Source organism: Nipponia nippon, unplaced genomic scaffold (assembly GCF_047370975.1).
Source record: "Nipponia nippon isolate SJK-2023a ecotype South Korea unplaced genomic scaffold, ASM4737097v1 scaffold_24, whole genome shotgun sequence".
In the NCBI taxonomy this organism is placed as follows: Eukaryota; Metazoa; Chordata; class Aves; order Pelecaniformes; family Threskiornithidae; genus Nipponia; species Nipponia nippon.
Genome location: NW_028262341.1, coordinates 3,458,164 through 3,473,206, shown reverse-complemented (window position 1 = coordinate 3,473,206; position 15,043 = coordinate 3,458,164). Strand labels below are relative to the sequence as shown.

General features: G+C 36.5%; 1 protein-coding gene across 2 annotated transcripts in view; it reads right to left on the bottom strand.

Annotated features, from left to right (window-relative positions):
- Positions 1-15,043, bottom strand: part of RASA1 (RAS p21 protein activator 1) — a 69,962-nt gene that overhangs the window by 14,790 nt on the left and 40,129 nt on the right. For both annotated transcript variants that reach the window (XR_015705590.1, XM_087761368.1), the window contains exons 10-15: positions 13,537-13,657; positions 11,229-11,385; positions 8,768-8,855; positions 6,038-6,115; positions 4,603-4,760; positions 4,229-4,305 (exon numbers count right to left, since the gene is read on the bottom strand). Coding sequence is in view for 1 of the 2 variants with exons in the window: in XM_087761368.1 (XP_087617494.1) it covers positions 4,229-4,305; positions 4,603-4,760; positions 6,038-6,115; positions 8,768-8,855; positions 11,229-11,385; positions 13,537-13,657 (679 nt within the window). In the remaining variant the exon portion in view is untranslated. The remainder of the gene's footprint in view (positions 1-4,228; positions 4,306-4,602; positions 4,761-6,037; positions 6,116-8,767; positions 8,856-11,228; positions 11,386-13,536; positions 13,658-15,043) is intronic.

The following is a 15,043-nucleotide window of genomic DNA, read 5'->3' as shown; positions in this document are numbered from 1 at the left end:
CAGCCAAATCATTAATTCACCTTTCAGTCATGTTGGTACCTTGAAATCACCAAGCAATGACCGGGACTGCAGCTGAAGTCTGGCCTCAGCAGCTGGCTAGCAAGCTGCAGCAGTTGGAGCACAGGCCCCTCCAGAGCCAGCAGACCGGCTCCTGAACGGAGTTATTTCACACAGAAAGGGCCCAGGCACTTGCAGAGGCAACACTCTGCCTGTGAAACACCCACCACGGTCCAGGAGGGGTCCACAGTTCAAGTTTCACATTTAGCCTGTCAGTCTGGATCTTTCAAGCAAACACCCTCCCTTTCCACACCTCTCAATGAGATCTGCTTCCTCAGATTAAAAAAAAAAAAAAAAATACACCAAAACCAGGTTGGTTTTTTTTTTTCCACATTTCTGCAAAGCCCACACACCACACTGCCTTGCAGAAATTGTCAACAGTTCCAGTAGACTTCCCATTGCAGCAGTGTTGCAGTACACAGCAGGATATCATTTGATACTGGAACAGAAAAACATCACATTTCTAATGCTCACTTCAGGACATCCCTGTTGTCTATTTCATGTTCTTCGGCACTGATAAACTGATATAAGCTAATGCATTCAAATCAGTCAAGTAGTGTGAAAAACAATTCACCATCACCTGCTACTTATCACCAGTGTGGATGGGACTATGTCTTTAGACCAGATAATCAATTGATTTTCCTAGAATATTTCTCGCCAGCATCAAAGCTCCTGTACCCACAACTGAGCAATGTGTTTTTCTTCTTATTTTGCTTGCACATGTAAGGCACATATATCTCAATGAGAGGAATGGTGAATGAAATACAAAATCTAGAAGATTTAATTTTTCCCTGTGATTATAGTAGCACTTCACAGCTATAATATAAATACTATAATCTTGCTTTTATTAAAAAAAAAAAAAAAGAACAGAAATATCTGTATAGGGACTGCAGAACAGTTGCTGTCATAATTTACATTCAATAACTTTAAAGGAACAAGACTTTTTCTCATTTAGCAGCTTACACTGAATTAGCAGCAGTTGCTTACTGAAGGTAGCCTATTAGTTGAAAAATTCAGGATATTTACATTCTGCAATCTAGCACATTTTAAAAGAGAAACAAATATACAGAAAATCATCAAAACAAACAAGACTTGATCTCTTCCCTCCAGACACAGGTAAGAATTCTCTTGACAACAATTTTGATCCAGACAGAATCACAGTATTTTACATGATGAACACTAGTACAGAAAAATATGACTGAGGTTTCTTGACGTTGTATTTGCTCACGGAACTTCGGGCATAGTATTTAGTAACAAGATTGTTTTTTTATTGTTAGTAATTATAACCTGGAAATCAAAGTAAAAAGTCTTCAAGCGTAGGTTTGTTCCAGTTCTCAGATTGGTAATGAACCTAAATTTACTATAAAACCTTTGTCTAACCCTGCCAGAATAAAACAAAGCCATCAACCCCCCCCCCATCTAATTACTGATTCAGAATAAAAGGCATTTGAGATCTTGAGAAAGAGAAAATTGCTCAATACATGGACATACTAAACCCTGCCTTTCGCAGCCACAAGTCACTGCTATGTTAGCACAGCCCATCCTCCTATAATCTCAGCTATCAGTTTCAGAAACAAGCTTTGGCACTACTGCAAATAATAAATGTGCCTGGAAAGACAGACATTGACTGATACTCTGCTCTGTGGATTTGCCTGCATGAGGTGACTGCTTCCATTATAAAAACGTTTCTTTTTCAACATGAACTAATTTAAAATTAACCAACTATTATGGTGCAAAACCACACCAGAACTTCCACTCCAGTTCAACACTGTGTGGTACTGACCTGAGAGATTTACTAATCCTACTGTCTAATCATACCTGAGCATCCCAGTCTGCAGCAGCAGCAGATGAAGTCTACTAACACATTCTAGGACTTTATTTTTTTCAAGTCATATTATATATATTCATTTGAATAAATCCTTATGCAATTTACAGTTAGAGAAACAAGAAAACTTTAAATAGAAATGATACTAAACTGTTTAGTATAATTTCTGACTATTTGAAATACTTCTTAAAAACAAAAATAGTAAAATAATTATGGAATACTCATAATAGGCAAACTTCAAAGTCAATGATTGGCAAACTCAGGAAATATTTTAAAGTACTGAAAAAATAGCCTTCATGCTAGTATCGTTTTGGTATTTAACTTAAGTGTGTTACAATGAAAGAAATAAAGCAGTGAGACCAATAACAGAGTTTTGGGCCTTCAATCTGCATTACATGGCAGGAAAAGCAAGCAGAAAGCTAACTTAACCCAATTAACTGGGAAGATGAATAGTACCAGCCTCCTATGACTCCCACTTCACAGCAGTCCACATTTAAAAGCTGTGACTGAAAAGGAGAATGTTCAGGAACGGAACCAATTCTCTTGCTTTTGAAGAGTTCAAGGGTTATTCAGGCAACGCAGCACATAAATATGCCAGATAAGGTCTGGTTTAACTCATTTTCCCTCCCTGCACTTCACATATTTAATAGGGCTGGGAATGTAAGCAGAGATATGTGTTCATTCAAGTTGACTTAGTCTAATCGTTATCCCAAAATGAAAGGACTGTTGGGTTATGCTGTAAGAGCGTACCTAAATGCAATCATGAAACTTGGCCAATCCTGCTCCTGACCTAGATAAGGAAACCTTCTATCACCTCTTATCAGCTGGATGCATCCAAAGCCAACACAACCTCCTTAATCTGGACAGAGAAGGAACCTACAAAAACACTCCTAAAGAAGTTACTGAAGTATCCCATTCAAGAATTACCCTTTTAAAGGTTCTTTTACTAACCAGAGCTTTGGTGTAGATAGATAATGAGTTTTCCAGCTCAAATGAATAAAAGAACAGTGCAAGAACAAGGTCACAACTGCAATTAGAAAGTCCTTTTGTCTGTCAGAGGGAATGTATCTTTTTCCTCCTGCTATGCAGAAACTTTTCTAGTCAGAGGAAACGGCAAGAGTTTTGAAATTGAATTAGGTTCTGCAAGAGCATTCAGTCTTAGAAGTAATTCTTCCACTTTGGTCAAGGTTTCCCTACAAATCTCAAAAAAAAAAAAAAAAGAAAATCAAGAAATTAGCACTGAGGCATATGTAACAGGCCAGTAACACAATATACACAAACTGAAAACAACTGCAATAGATTATAAATACTCTGACAGGCTTTGGAACAGACAGCTGTGGACACAATGGAAAAGAAAAAATCTTGGAACAAATCTGAAGCGGGCAGGGAGGGCATCCTGCCCTGCAGGCATCAAAAAGGAGGCAGGGGGCTGAAGTTGCTCCAGAACAAGCATGGTGGGAAACAAGATACCTTGACTAAGAGGAGAGAAAAAAAACCAAAAAACCAAAAAACACATCGTGTGGGAAGAGAACTGAACTTAAAAAAAAAAAAAAAAATAATCAATTTTTCCTATCTAAGAGCTCAGAATCCACGTTCTTCAAACCAAGTCCTTTCTTTTCTAGAAAGCTGATAGGTCTTACCAGCTTGCTGTTAATTTGCTGGAGTAGAAACAAAACCACAGTTGAAGAAGCAGCTGTCTGGGTAACACGAGGAAAATAAATTCTTGGAGAACTTCTGTAAAAGGCAGACGAAAACATGGATCCTTTCCCATTCAAAGTGATACTGAGGCAACTTCAGCTTTAAGCCCAAGAATGGTACAAGGAAAGTGGACAGATGAGGTAAAATGGAAACAAAACAAGGCAAATTTGTTCAGAGACCACCAAGATTTTTTTTTTTTTTTATGATGACATTACTACACCTTTCTTCCCTTTCTCACTGGAAGCAACAAAAAACCTGAAAAGGAATTCCATGCAATCAGGCTTAAAAATCCTTGGAACTTAGCATTTTACGGAGCAGACAAATACTGACAGCTTCTCTTTCCTCTTGCTTTTTGGCAAGCACAGTCATTGTATAACACAATGGCTACTCTAGCGCAGAGCTAGGAAAACCATCAGATACACAGGACTGGATTACTGTGCATTTTATTACTATAAAACATGCAGGTTCTTATTGTAAAAATATTAATGGAAAGCCAGCACCAGACATCCAAAATATACAAGCACAGCAGTATGGTGAGTGTAAATATATACTGAATTCTCTTGTGATAACACTTGACAAAAGTAATGAAAACCACACAAAGTAGCCATTGCTGCAACATATATGCATCTTTTACAGAAAAATACTTACATATATCTGGATCTTTACTTTTCTTTGTTTTGTTACTAAGACTTATCTCAAATCTATTAATATCAGATGAAAGATCACTAGGGGAAAAGACAGAAAGCCTCAATTAATACTATACTTGGCTGACATTTAAGCTTATTCTAAACTCATTTCAATCCTGAGCTCTCGTTATCAGCCAAAGACACTTACATTAACAAAGATATTTAGATGCCTACAGAAAATTCTGCCCATGCAGAATTTGGCTGAAAGGTTGCTGCTGTACAACCACATATACAGTATTTTTAAAAAGCATATGCAAAACAGTAGATAGTGCCAAGAATCTTAAATGCAATGCAATTTACAAGTGAAATTCAGTAGTTCAAGATGATAAGACTTACTCAAAGACAAATTCTTCTGACCACACAGGGTTCTGCCCTTCCCTGATGTGTGTTTTTGCTACCTGGACACTGTTCAGGTAGATGTTACAATACGGATTAGTAAAATGTTTTACTGGGAGCGTATGAGCTTCTTCTACATGCAAAATAAGACTGCTGACCTAGAGAAAATACACAAAATTTACTAAATTTGCTAAAATAGAAATACAAAACACACAAATGGATTATTTTTTATCCTTCATGTGGAAGCTTAATGTTAATATATGAGTACTGAATACAAAGTAAAATTTCCTAATAAAAAGAGCAAATAACAGAAGTAATGGAACAACATTTTACGAGGCACAAGTGACAAAATAAGAGTAACCCAAATAATTACTGAAAACAAATCTCCAGCCCCATGGGTTTAGGGCATCTTGTTTCCTTCTTTTAAAATTACCTTTGAGGCATTAGGATTTGCAAATACTAACTTTTCTATGCACAGAAAATTTACTGAAATCAAAGACTGGAACCTTGAATAAGAGCCATGAACAATTCCAAACACAATGGCTTATTTGGTGCTTTAACAGATCATGTAAAATTCCCTTGTACTACACCTTGCATTCTCTTCCTTCATGTAGATGAGCATTTTCTTCACCTTTTGAAGAATTATTTCAGACTGTCACTGGTTTTGCTTTGTTTTAGCAGCTTGAAGCCCCCAATTTCACCTGCCACTTTATCTGGAAATTCACCTAATTTAGTTCATTTATTCAGAAGCATCCAAACATCTTTAGTGTTAACTACAGAACAGTTGTGTGTCCTGAAAAACATCTTGTTTTATTCCTTTCTCCACTGTCTGTCAAAACAACTACATTTAATGTTCCTAACATTCAAAAGTATCAGGGATTCTTGAAGTATTTCCTTGTTCTTCTCCAGTCATTAAAGACTTAGCCATTTATAACTATCTGTCCTCTACCTCTGAGGAAATTCTGGTAAACACAGCATTTTCAAGAGGCCGAGAGAAATTAATCCATGAGCATGGTTCAGCATGTATTTGTTACTGAAAATGAATAATACTAATTAAACGAGCATTTTTTTACATGTCACATAAGTCTCTCAAATTTTTAAAGTTTCCCATTTGTGGTAAATTTTAAAAGTTAAGATGATACAAGCATTGACTTCTTTACACTTTTACTCAAATGTAGTCAGAACATAATACCTAGCAAAGCACGTGCAGATTGCCTAAAGCCATTTTGCTTTTATGTAAGTACATACTGTAACAAAGTGTAAGTCACTCTGGTTGGATTCACAAGGGTACTGCATAACTCCAAAAAAGGAAAGTAAGTACATGCAGGATTTACTACTGTTGAAACAAAATTCTGAGATTTATCAGTATTGTTTTGCAACGAGGAGACAAAATACTCCTCCACATGCACCGCCAACCCCATAATATCAGCTTCACCTGACGTAGACGTTTATTTGATGTTCCTGGACTGGTTTTTCTTAAACTGCAAAACATCTGCAGAGCTTTCATCCAGTCCTAAGAGAGAAGGACACATAATAGTGTAATAAAAAGTCAGATTCAGCTTCTTGCAGTGGAACAGACCTATCTAAAAAGAGTATCTGAAGTTTTCCCTTTAGCTTGGCAAAACCTAAGTTTTCTGTAATTCCAAAGTACAAAAATTTGAATATTAAAGCAAAATTCTTATCTTTACTGAGCAAACCCCATTTTGCCTTTTAGAAATACCACGCACTACTAATGGATATACAGTGTGACCTTTACCAATTTTCCCTTATAGTAATATTACATGAAATTACAAATGGTATATAAAATGCAGCAAAATTTGTTTGCTTCTGAGAAAATTATAGTTAACAAGTCAAACTGTTCTGATTATTGTCTCCAGTACTTCTGTATGGCAGTCATAATATTGTGTATACTTCAAACAAAAACTGAAACAACATTAACAGAGAAACACAGAGCATGCATCTGACTTTCCCCACTTTGCTCACAAATGCATCCAACAAAGTGGATGAATCGATTCCGTTTTGATCAAGGAAATAAACAGTTGTCTAACACCAAACTGACTGTAGAACCTTTGTGTGTATTATTTTTTAAACAAATAAGCTGCTAAAAGGCACTGCCAACTCGCCAGGCCACCTCTGAAAAAGTCACTGCAGCATGAGAAAGTTCCTAACAGAGGAGCTTTTCAAGGGGCCTTTGGAAGGTAGAAGATACATTACAGCCTCATTCTCTAGTTTTTGTCCCCCAGCCACTGAATTTTGTATAGCTCTTGCAAAGCACAAAATTTAGGTTTTGACCAACAGCCTTCGTTCAAAGATCTGCCATCTATTCTCAAAGTACCATTCAAAATTGTCATTCAAGAAAACCCACAACACTGTTTCAATCTTACCCTTCACAATATCTTCCACATTTTAAAAATACAGGAACATCTACTGCATCTATTCTAAGCTAGACCACTTTGCGAGTCAGGTTTCAGCTTTCAAAACCTTCCACAGAAGGAAAAGCTTTCAGCTATCCATCATGAAGTTTCAGTAGCTTGTTTCCTTATTCTCAGAGGGAGTAGCAATCGAAGAAACAAATGCCTCCTAAATATTCCAGCAGAAATGTTTCCTGGATGCATAGTACGCCTCTATACTCACTCACAGCAGGAAAACTTTTCCCCTTAAATGCCAAAGCTTACAGCAGTGAGAATGAACAACGTGCCACAGTATACACAGTGACACGAGCATGTAAGGCTATATTTTACATTCACTTTTGTTTTGTACAAACGATAAAGACAACATGCAGTCCACAGGATGGCACTGCTTTGATATTTATTTACCACATTATAAGAGAGCCTTACTATACAAACAAAACTACTCTTCTATGAAATGCTACAGAGTAAAGAAAGCTGAACTTTTTCGAAAGAAGGATATCTATAAACTTTCCTGGGCCAAAGCCATATTATTAAAAAAACCCAACAAACTGTATTCTGTGTAAATGCAGTGAACAGCCTGTTAAGCAGATAAAACCCAAAAGCAGATTATACCAAATGTTCAGGGAACAAGACAGGATATTCTGTCTTCTACACATTTTTAATTCTTTTAATTTCTAGAACACAAAAAACATTGCAGATGTGACAACAATGAATGTACAGTAATGAGTGTGGAAATTAATGTATATATTCTCCATTACTATACAGCATGCTGCTTCTCAAAGACAGTACGTTAAGAGTTGTGTGACAAATGCCACTACATCATTCTGATGTCATCTCAGCGACTTTCATAAATTTGAATTAATTTAACAGGAAAATTTGTGCTTTCCTTTATAAACAGCACAAGAAGAATAGTAAGTTTATACAGGCTTCATGCTCTGGTGAACAGCAGTCTATTATGAGTGCTTTAAACAGCTTTAATTCCATTCAAATAAAATCAAATGCAAAGCTTAACTTCTGATGCAACAGGTATATTTCACAGCTGTGGACTTTCAGAGCTGTAAACTTAATAAATAAGGACATTGTCTTATCTTAGATATGCTCTCCTGCTGGTGAGTGAATTTCAGAGAATTAGGCTCTGATCTACAATTCCTAACCAGCAAACATAACTGCTAGAGAGCTAGTAACTAAAGGATACCAACTAAACCCAGAAAACCTTACTTTTTCTGCATGATTAGGGCCCAAGACTATAAACAACCACCAATTTATGGACAGGACAAGTAACTGCAAAAGGCAGCTGTTCAATATACTTTGGTCACTGGGCACACATACGTGCATTAGCATTTTAGTTCGTATCAGGAACATGCCTTTGAACGAAGGCTCCCTCTTACCATGCTCTGGTTTATAACATGGAAAAGTCCTGGAGAGTAAATTATTCTTCTGAATTAACTATGTAAAAAAAAAAAAATGTTCTCCAGAAACATACAGTAGAAAATAGTGAAAGTTCAGTCCACGGGACCTGACTGGAACTTGTTCAAAATAAACCCCCAACCGCAGGTAACGTAGGTGCTGGATTCTCAGGACCAACCATTCCCCTTACAGATCGGCGACTACTCCATTATAACACCTAGCTAATACAGACGTAGCCACTAACTATTTGCGATACACTGCCTTCCTGTTTCAGAAGGGCAATATCATTAACCACCACAAGACAAAAAATTACTTCTCAAATTATATTTACCAACAAAAGCTCTCACCTGTGCTTGTTCTGGAGTTTCTCCTGCAAAGTAAAAGATGTAATGCTCTTCACTAAAGTGCTGAACTACTATCTGAAAACAGTTTGGCCTTAAAAATAAACAAAACAAAAAAATGTAAGTTTTATTAATCTTCATAATATTAACAGACACCTTCACTTGTTGATCTGTGCTAAAACGAAGTTTACACTGAACTAATAAATTTCTGCTGTTTGTCTGTAAGGAGCATTGAACATTGTATCAATTTTTGTTTGCATACATGTAGCATCATCACACATGGAAGGAGGAAGAACTCTAACTAGAAAATTTCTCAGGTTTCTCAAAACAAAACTGCCTTTTGTTTTGAATGTATTATGTCATTTTAAGAAAACCACACTTCAGTACAGCTAGTTTGTTTTGGAATATTGAGAAACTTTTAGGATGGCCTGTACTGAATAGGCATGTATGCTGACTTACAGTCAAGGCAAAAAATAGCCATCTGGTAACAGAAAAGACTTGTCAACAAGGACTATTCCTAGACACCTTAAAAGCAGGAGAGCATTAGCTCCCAACCAATTAATCACACATTATGGATTCATTCTTTCAGGAGTTCAGGAAACAACATTAACATAAGGAATCCCCTATGTGAATGTGTCCCATGGCTCTCGTGACCAATAACGTGTATTGGATCACATACTAATCATTGGATACATGTGACACGAATCTCTACAACCTTAAATGCAATCACAGCATCTTTGCCATTTTGTGTACCTCCACTCATTTGCCAAAGAGTCAATCAAAAATATTTTGTTTTGTTAAATTACAAGCTCTTTAAAGTGCGTGCTTCACTGTGCTCAAGGACATTTAGCTCTCTCAAAAGCAACGTTACATGAAGGATCCTACTTCATTTGCAAAGGAGTTTCAGCCTTCACTTCCCCCTTCCATTTCACTGCCTGGGAAATGCTGACACAGCACTCTGTGGCCATGCCGCAGAAGGGTGGGGGAGAAGGGTGGGGGGAGAGCAGGAAGCAGCCAGGTTTGGGGCTAATTAAATCATTGCCACCAAAGAACCATGCAAAGCTACAGACTTCACCATACTTCTGAGAAAAGGGCAAAGGCAGTTTTTACTAGCTGCTTAAAATGCAAGAGAAGCTTTGTCTCAGCTACAGCTCCTCACTAGCAGCTTCCTAAGCTGGTGCAACCATGCATCTCCTCCTACCTGCATTTAGTACCACTCACTGTCCAACTACACTTTAACCCACAGGACAGTGTTTCTTAAAAGCTGTTTAAGAGACAGTCGCTGTTAACCAAAATGCTCCTTGTTTACCACATACACCAAAGCTTCCTACATAATTGCCAAATTACATAAGGAACATTTCAGTAGATTTTTTTATTACGTTCTGGTACTTTTTTATTTGTATCTATGCTCCTCATTCCATTTTTTCAAATATTAAAAAAAAACAAACCACACCAAACAAAAGCACCAGTCTTTGCAGCTTAAGAAATGCCACTAATTTTAAGCATTTGTCTTGAAGTTTTTTTCACAAAAATAACTAGAAGTTGACTACATATAATTTTTTAATAAATATTAAGATCCATGGGATAACCAGAATTTCTATCTAAGACTTGTAGGAGTAAGCGTACCTGTTTCTTCCATATAACATTGTAATACAGGATGGTGGACTTTTTTTTTGTAACTACCAATGAACAAATATCTAAGATTTATCTTGTTACTTACCAATGATATTTGAAAGACTTTTGATTCTCAGTGTCTTTGCTGATAATCACATCCCTTGCAGTTGGCATATTTTGAATACCAAAATATTACAGTAAACAAGATTTGATGTGAAAATTATCTCTGAATATAGTAATTGTGCAGAAACAATTTCTGAGGATGTTGCCTTACATGAACTAGTTTACTGCTAAGTTGGTCTAATTAACAAAAGTACTCGTTCTTAAACAGAAAAGCACTTACAGACTCCGTCTAACCAAGTTAGCTTTCAAATACCTATCAAAAGAATGTAGATCTTTTGGGATTGACAAAATTCTTGATCTTGTCAATTCTTAGTTCAAACGGACTAAAACACTCAATTCATAATTTCTAATGTCTGTAAAATGAAACACCGAACAATTAATGCACTCAATATTAAAAAATGACAATGCAAAAAAGCTGGAATCATCATCACATCTCACTTCACAATAAAACTTTACTACTAAATTCTAAAATTTCTAATGAGAAACTGTTTATGTACAGTTGCTAGCAATCGAGTCGCCATGGCTAAACAAGTTACTATTCATCAGCTACATCTATGTACATATGCTCTTGCAATCCACACCAACTACAGACTCTTGGTATGAGCCAAGAGCCACAATGCAAGACAGGGCTACTTGTTCGCTAGCAACACGTTGCCGATGTCTTGTACATGCTTCAATTAGCAATCAACTCTCCTGCTGCACATACGAGAATTGAAATGCAGTGTCCTACCTGCCAAACAAACTGTCATGTACTCCATAGACGGAACACACGCTAAGGTCTATTAGTCCTTTGGGTTTTGTGGCTCGTTTTTCACTTTCAAAATAAATAAGCTGGGCATCATTTCCCTCTAATATAAAGTACAAGTTTTTCCATCTCTTTCCTTTACCTGTAGAAGAGTCAAGCAAAAAGTTATGATAGTGTTTAAAAGAAAGTGTAAATTTTGTAAATGAATAAAGTAAAAGAGGGCAGTAAAGGTTTTGTCAAATTGCAAACAGAAGAACAATGTACAGGTAATCACGCTTAAGCAATAACATCAGTATACATACTCAATTTTATGCAACATGTGGCTAAAACTAGACCCTCTTCACAGATGCAGGTTCCCCAAACATTTTCACTAATTTCAACAGTATTAAGCAAGTACACATGAGCTGCCTGGACAGTGAGTTCCTGTCAGTGTTAAGATTCTATCTGCATAGTTTGCAAATAATGATGCATATATTACAATTTTAATTAAGAAATAGACTTTTGACATGAGAAAGTTATTCCTAAACTCTGACCAATGTTTAACAGATTGCATTACAGTATCTTAAAACAGTATGGCTGAAGAACAGAAATGGGAATATGTTATATGCAAATTTAAATCAGAATCATGCCCCAAACACATACATATCTAAGAATTTGGCTGGTTCCACTTGTTTCAGAGAAAACATTTTCTGAACTACAATGGATTAGGAACTTTCTGCAGCTAATTAATGCATAAGTCACAGTACCATTTAGAAAAAACTTTCAACCTCAATTTTATACTTTGATCATCATAAATCCACCATGAGCCTCAATAAATGAGTACTAGCACTGTTTTGAAAAGACAAATCGAACATCCACTTATTTTACTCTGTCTCCTAGATGGAAGAGTGATTTTATTGCATTTGTTCCATATGCAGCTATGTGCATCCCTCTACACCTACTCAGTACTCTGGTTTGCACATTTAAAGTATCTCATCTCTTTTAGCTAAAGGTTTTTAATTAATTCTTATTTGATTCCTCACTCTACGACATCCCTCTACACCTTCTCTCAGAATCAGCCTTCTCAATAGAAAAGATGCTCTCCTTGTTCTGTTCAAAGGGTCTACAGTTCGGGGTGATTTTTTCTTTTTAATGTCATCTTCTTTCTCACTTCTAGTCGCTATCCAGATTACTATCTGTAACTTATCCTTTTAGTTATACTCTCTGTCCTTTGTAGAAATTTTATTATCGATAAGTTTCCATTAACGCTGATTTTTTAAAAAGTAGAAATAGAACATTTGGTAAGGGACTAGCTTCCTCAGAACTTCAAAGACTCGCTCAATGGCAATTCTTCAGGGTTATATCCAGATAAGTCAAGCAGTTAGCTTTTAATGTATTTATTGTATGTTATGTTTACTCTGTCAGTGTTAGAACCCTAAAAAAGTCGCTATATTATCTTGCACGGCAGATTACACATTTTAAATTTAAGATTTAAAACATAGGACCTAACTTGGAATAACAAACCAGCTGTTCTCTCTAATGAATGTAGAGATTTACACTATTCTAGCTCTCTCTAACCTACTCTATCAGCTAGAATTTAAAGAGTTCCATATTAGATACAAACACTTTTTATGAAAATATACTCCGTTTAATGAGTTTGAATGCTACTTTTGACAAGGATGCCTGGTTTTTGTGCTGTGCTCTGATTTTTTCCAGAACAACTTCCAATCAACATTTTCACACTGCATGTAATTTTATGTATCATGTTGTTCTATTCACATACTACTTACGGAAAGAGATCTTTCACACTCTTCACACACTTTCTAGAACCTTTTTCCAACTTTAATTTTGTCCTTTCTAGAATGACTACTATACTAAATTCACTAGGAATGCACGTTCAGCTTGGAGAAGGCTGAGGGGTGACCTCATCGCAGTCTATACCTTCCTGAGGGGGACAGCGGAAGGGGAGGTGCTGATCTCCTCTCTCTGGTGACCAGTGACAGGACACGAGGAAATAGAATAAAGCTGCATCGGGGAAGTTCAGGTTGGACATCAGGAAAAGGTTCTTCACTGAGAGGGTGGTTGGTCACTGGAACAGTCTCCCCAGGGACGTGGTCTTGACACCAAGCCTGTCAGAATTCAAGCAGCGTCTGGACGATGCTCTTAGTCATATGGTTTAGTTTTAGATAGTTCTGAGAGGAACAGGGAATTGGACTTGATGATCCTTATGGGGGGTCCCTTCCAACTTGAGATATTCTATGATCCGTATCGGCATTTTTAAAGAAAAAAATTCATAGAAGTAAACATAACTCACTTTTTTTTAGAAGATAACCTTTTTTCACAATATTTTTATAGAAAGCATCCTTTGTTTTCCGACGAATTGTATTGTAGATTTCTTTTCCATCCACTGCATCATTAAGCACTTGTTCTTGGTGCTGGTGAACATGTAAGAAAAAACATATTTTAAGCTCAGAAATCCCATTAAAAAATTGCATACTATGAAGCTGCAACCAGGATCATCTTGCTGAATGCTACCAACTCACTACTGTTGTTCTCCAACGCATTTTGATAAAGCAATATAATTTTCCACACAATATTCTTGCTAGATATGTAATAACTATTTCCATATTTCCAGAATTATGACAGAAGAAAAATGTTTTCCACACAGACCAACTTCTACAAAGTAACATTGTGTCTTTTTCATATTAAATACAAAGCCATATCTTTCACCATGATTTCTGTTAAATTTATGCAAGTCTTTAAAGATTTATCTAGCTTCTAACTGTCTTCTACCAAAGCTTTTGGGACTGAGTAATCATGGATAAACTCTGAAGCAACAAGAATGGTGCAGATCACAATTAAAATTGACCCACTCAATGCTGCACTGTCCCTCATTAATCTCATTAGAACTCACATGTTGTAACTGAGTAGAACTTAAGACAAGAGAAGAAAGCAGAAACAGGAAACAAAAAGGACAAATTCACACAGAACATTGTAGGATCTGGAAACGCAAGTAACAAATGAGAATGGCCAAAAGCCAAGCAAAGTTTGACCTTACCGAGTAAGCTGATCAGCAAAAGTTCTTTAGCCGTAAGAAAACATGAAAAGCAAGACTGTCAAGCAGTGAGAACGGCATTGAGATGAAAAGTGACATATGAACTGGCTACAAGAATTATGATTTTGAACAACATGGCAAAGGCAAGATGAAAAATACTTTGGTAATACTAACAGGAATTACAGGACCTACAATGGAAGCAACATCCAGATGTTTATGAGCTCAAAATAATCTCCATAACATAACTATAAAAGGAACACTGTACAAAGCAACAGATTTAGTGACAAATATTTTTAACTAAATTTCATTAGACACAGGAAGTCAATCAGACCAACACTAAAACTACACAAGACTTTTGAAAATTTTTTTCCCCTCAAAACCACAGAGCATGGTAGTATGTGGAAGGGAGACAACACAAAGTTGAACATAAATTGCACCACTGACCACTAAATTTTTAAACAAAGAAAGTCACAAATATATCTCAATAGGTTAAAAGAATCTGAAGTAGTCTCACATGGAAAATTAGTCAATGCAGGGAAGATCATTAATACAGGAACTGTAAAGTGCATATGCAAAAAGCTAAAATGAAGACAGTTACTGCCATGATTCAAGAGGAATGATGGAGCATGAGGAAAGTCACTAGTGAAGCCTTTCAAGGAGCAGTCTCAGGATTCATATTTGCTTTTTGCCCCAACCACATTACTGAGCGTGAGTTAACAGCAGCAAACACCTGGGAAGCACTGGTGACACAACACAATTCGCATTA